The sequence below is a fragment of the Ptychodera flava genome, chromosome 5, assembly GCF_041260155.1.
Source record: "Ptychodera flava strain L36383 chromosome 5, AS_Pfla_20210202, whole genome shotgun sequence".
Classification (NCBI taxonomy): domain Eukaryota; kingdom Metazoa; phylum Hemichordata; class Enteropneusta; family Ptychoderidae; genus Ptychodera; species Ptychodera flava.
The window spans coordinates 17,876,388-17,880,651 of record NC_091932.1 but is presented as its reverse complement, the minus strand read 5'-3'; the positions used below and the strand labels follow the sequence as shown (position 1 = coordinate 17,880,651).

The following is a 4,264-nucleotide window of genomic DNA, read 5'->3' as shown; positions in this document are numbered from 1 at the left end:
CAACTGTGCTTCAGATAGCACCAGGTGCAATCTGCTTACTGACAAAACTCAAAGCCAGCTCAGAATGTACTATTTCATCTGTTGCTAATGCCACGTACAGTAAATACTTATCTCAAAAAAATAATGACAGGAACAAAATACAAGGTATATGTGAAATCGAAGTTTATTACAAAATATCTGGAACTTCAATAATTTGGCCACCAACTCAGTTTTTGGGCAAAAGAGTGGTGAATTTGCGTGACAAATCGAGCATATTACATTCACAACATAAATGCTGCAACATCTTTAAACTCATTCCACGCAATGGTTATAATTATTATAAAAAGTAGTAGTAGTAGTAGTAGTAGTAGTAGTAGTAGTAGTATAGTAGTAGTAGTAGTAGTAGTAGTAGTAGTGGTAGTAGTAGTAGTAGTAGTAGTAGTAGTAGTAGTAGTAGTAGTAGTAGTAGTAGTAGTAGTAGTAGTGTTGTTACCACTATTGCTACTACCACTTCTAGTTACAGTTGTTTATGATGCTGTTGTTTTCTCTGGTTGTTGTTGCCGTTTTTGTGCAACGACATGGACACTAACGTCGTGTTTATTATTCTTAAAAGTAAGGGACACGTCTATGAAATCTAACAAATAATATCGGAAATATGCGTTAAGTCATACTTTAAATATAATTATTTAGTGGCCAACATGGCAGTAAACATCGGTGAATCAATGTTCAATGGATTTTTATCGTAATTGTTATCGGATTTCTCAATTTGTCAGCTCCTTCCTGTGAAAGAAACAAGAAAATGATTGTGAATTGAGAAAGTGTGCCATTTAAGGAGTGGGAACATGGGACAGTACCATGGTATAAAAGATAAAAAAGTAACGTGGCATCTATTTGATTCTATTCGATTCTGTTTAAATGTGCCAATACGAGCACAATGGTTTTGTGGTTTTGGACATAGCTTCGCAAACAATTAAATAAATGTTCTTAATATATAAATATCATGAATAAAACGCACCTGCGACGGTCCTTGAGAGATTTAATTTCTTTTAATTTCTTTTCCAACTTCCTGGAAGAAAGGTACCAAGCATAACCATGGTGTAAGTCTGGATACTTTAAGAAATTTCTATCGCAGCTTTGTAGAATCTGTCCTAACTTTTTCATTTTATGTTGGTTCGGGGGTTTAAGTGTGAATTGTAAAAATGATTTAGGCAGAGTTGTTCATGTGTGTAGTAAGTCGTCGGTGAAAAGCAAAAACAATTAATTAAATTATACACCTGTAGGATCAGAAAGAAAACCAACACAATAAAGATGACAAGCGTCACATCTTATCTGGATTTTTTAATTACTTCCATCTGGTCGCCGGTTTCGTGTACGAAAGTCGAAAACAAAGAGAACAAAAAAAGTTTTATACACAGTGCAATTAACATTTAAACAATACAAAGTGAGAACTTTTAAACTTGCCATGTGTTAAATTTATCAGTCTTATAATTACTTTTATGTATTTTTATAACCACGTTTTAATTTCTCTGTACAGAGATAATAACGTTGTCTTGAATCTTGAATACAAAAACATAAATGACAAAATGCGACGTAAGTTTAGATACAAGTAATAACAGGCCACAGTAACGTTCTACGTCGAAATGCCGATAAAACGGCATGTATTCGTCATGTAGATTCTGTCATTTTTATTGTAAAAATCACAATAGCGGACGTAGAAAAGTAAATCTCTTTTTTTATTTTGGTGCATACATAGAGGGCACTAAAACAGGGCTTTTGACAATTCCAACCAACAATTCATTTATGGTATGCTATAGTAAACTATGCCAGAATGACCTTTCTTAACTCCGGCTGCCAAACGATTGCCTACAGCTTAAGCGTCCTTTTATACGTGTATTGTTACCTTAAAGAATACAAAATACGAGGAGTGTCGGTGTAAGATTGAATCCTTTTTCAGTCATAAATCACGGGAAATAAGTTTCTAGAACATATATTAACAGAGCTTTTTGCGTGTATCCCCTAAACTGTGTAATAGTTTGTCGCCCGATCTTCGGATGATTAAGAAATTCGTTTTTAAGAAGTCTCTCAAAACCTTTAATTTTCGTCAATGCTACTGCTGATATATTTTGCCTGCATATTTTATTCTTACCATTTTAGTGATATTTTAAAATACTTTTTTTGCCGTTTTTACGTTGGATCCTTTTTAACCTTTAAGCTTCTTTTGTTTGTTTTTTCTCGATTGGTTTTAATTACACTCTTTTCACTGAGTTATTTTGTATTATTTTCGAATTTTTCATTTCTACTTATAATTTTCTGTAATGTACAGACCGCTGAGACAAGGCGTGTATTGGTATTTAAACAATAATTATTATTATTACTACTACTACTACTACTAATAATAATAATAATACTAGCTGTAAACATTGCATGGTTTTTCATTAATCCTCCTGTTAAAAACTGTATTTATTGATAGACGCGCAATGTCTCTGTTTGTTACATTTCTACAATGGCTAAGTTGTGTATTCATTTAGCAAGAAGAAATGTGTTTAGGAACCAGGGTCCTGTTGATCCTGTGGACATATTTAAAAACAGGATTTTCTCAAGATTGAGACTTGAATTTGAGTATCATCGTCTACATGAAAATTTACATTCTTTTAATATTATTTGGGCTTTTGATGACATTCTCTGTGACACTCATGATGGTCAACTCAATTTTCACATTTAAGAAACTTTCCTGTTTTTGTCCATCGGTAGATTGTGTCACCTGCTTGAACTTATGAAGTGATGAGTTTATGATGTGTATTTCTTGTTGATATTTAATTATGTCATTCATGACATTTTCTGTTCAATGCCGTCCATCACTTTGTAGTGATTTACTTTTATTTGTGTTTATCTTATATTTCCTTTAGTTTCTGGCGATGTAAACATTTCCTTTTACAGTTTTAGTATGTAGGGACATGTGTGAAATAAAGATATTTGAAAAACTACTACTACTACGACATATTGGTACGATGACGTATAACGTCTACATTGTAATCTATTCTGTTCAATTGATAGCATTGCCTGCCCATACAAAAATAGGCAACTAAATAACCGAACACAAGATTTATATCGAAGAACTAACAGATCGATAAAAACAGTAAATGTTACTCCTAAGCAGACAGAAAATAACAATTATGTCTATAGTGATATATGAAAAAAAATGCACGGTCGCAGGGTTTAGAGTGATCTATCATGGCGACAAATATAACTCGATGGAGGCAGGGATTTTCATAATAAACATCGTAAGAACAACATCAAGAAAAGGAATGTTAAAGCACACAGAGTAAAAATTTGAAAAGTACATATAATGATTTTAGATCAACAGCTGAGCGAACAAATTGAACTGTTGAATCACTTACCCTCCTCGTTCCTGCTTTGATAACATGACTTCACTACCGGTGTAATTGAAATGAAGTGGTTTTCCTTTGTCATTCTTTACAATTACTGCAGTGTTGAAGCTCTGATTGATATTTTCTTTCTTGTTTTCAGCATCTCCCTTATCAAAAACCAGAGTCCGCTTGTCGATATGGACAACTATCCTGTCATACTGTAAAGGTAAATACGCTCAGAATGATGACTGCATAGAATTATGTTGCACTGGGCGTTTACAAACTCATATCCAAATTAGGTAAAGATTTAATTTAAGGACGCAACAAATGCATGGTCATATACTGCACATTATAGCCTTTGCCGTGAAATGACATATTGAGAAATATACATCCATAAAAGAGTTGATGCGCAAGACATGTTATACCATATGGGTTACTAAAGGAGCAGAAAGTTCAGTCATGTTTTTGAGATAACGTGGGTGAAAAAATTGTGACAAAATAATGTGTCATTTTGTCATCAAACTTGCCTCACTTCCCTCCTCTGCGAGGAGAGTGTAACAATATCTCAAACAGTTCTTATCTTCTTCTTTCTTCACCTCCTTCTTCTCCTCCATTTCTCTAATCTTATTGTTGACGTCCTCGAATGAGATATATCCTTTGCACTCTACATAATCAGCTGAAAAGGTTTTACTGGTGAATTTCCATACGTTAATAATGAGTACAAATTCCTACTGAAGGAGTTTAAAGGATTATATATATATATATATATATATATATATATATATATATATATATATATATATATATATATATATATATATATATATATATATATATATCCTTTGATCTACACTATCATTTACACCCGTGGCCACTTTAGTGTTGATCAAGGCTACTTTATACAAACAGAAATTCTG

At 33.0% G+C, this 4,264-nt stretch overlaps 1 protein-coding gene across 1 annotated transcript; it reads right to left on the bottom strand.

The window, feature by feature from the left end:
* Window positions 1-331: 331 nt before the first annotated feature.
* On the bottom strand, window positions 332-4,031 carry LOC139132514 (uncharacterized). The gene is made up of 4 exons (XM_070698832.1): window positions 3,875-4,031; window positions 3,378-3,565; window positions 995-1,045; window positions 332-759 (listed from the first exon to the last, which is right to left on the bottom strand). Exons 1-4 carry the CDS (start codon window positions 3,959-3,961, stop codon window positions 741-743), a joined length of 345 nt encoding a protein of 114 aa, XP_070554933.1. The 5' UTR covers window positions 3,962-4,031; the 3' UTR covers window positions 332-740.
* Window positions 4,032-4,264: the final 233 nt, after the last annotated feature.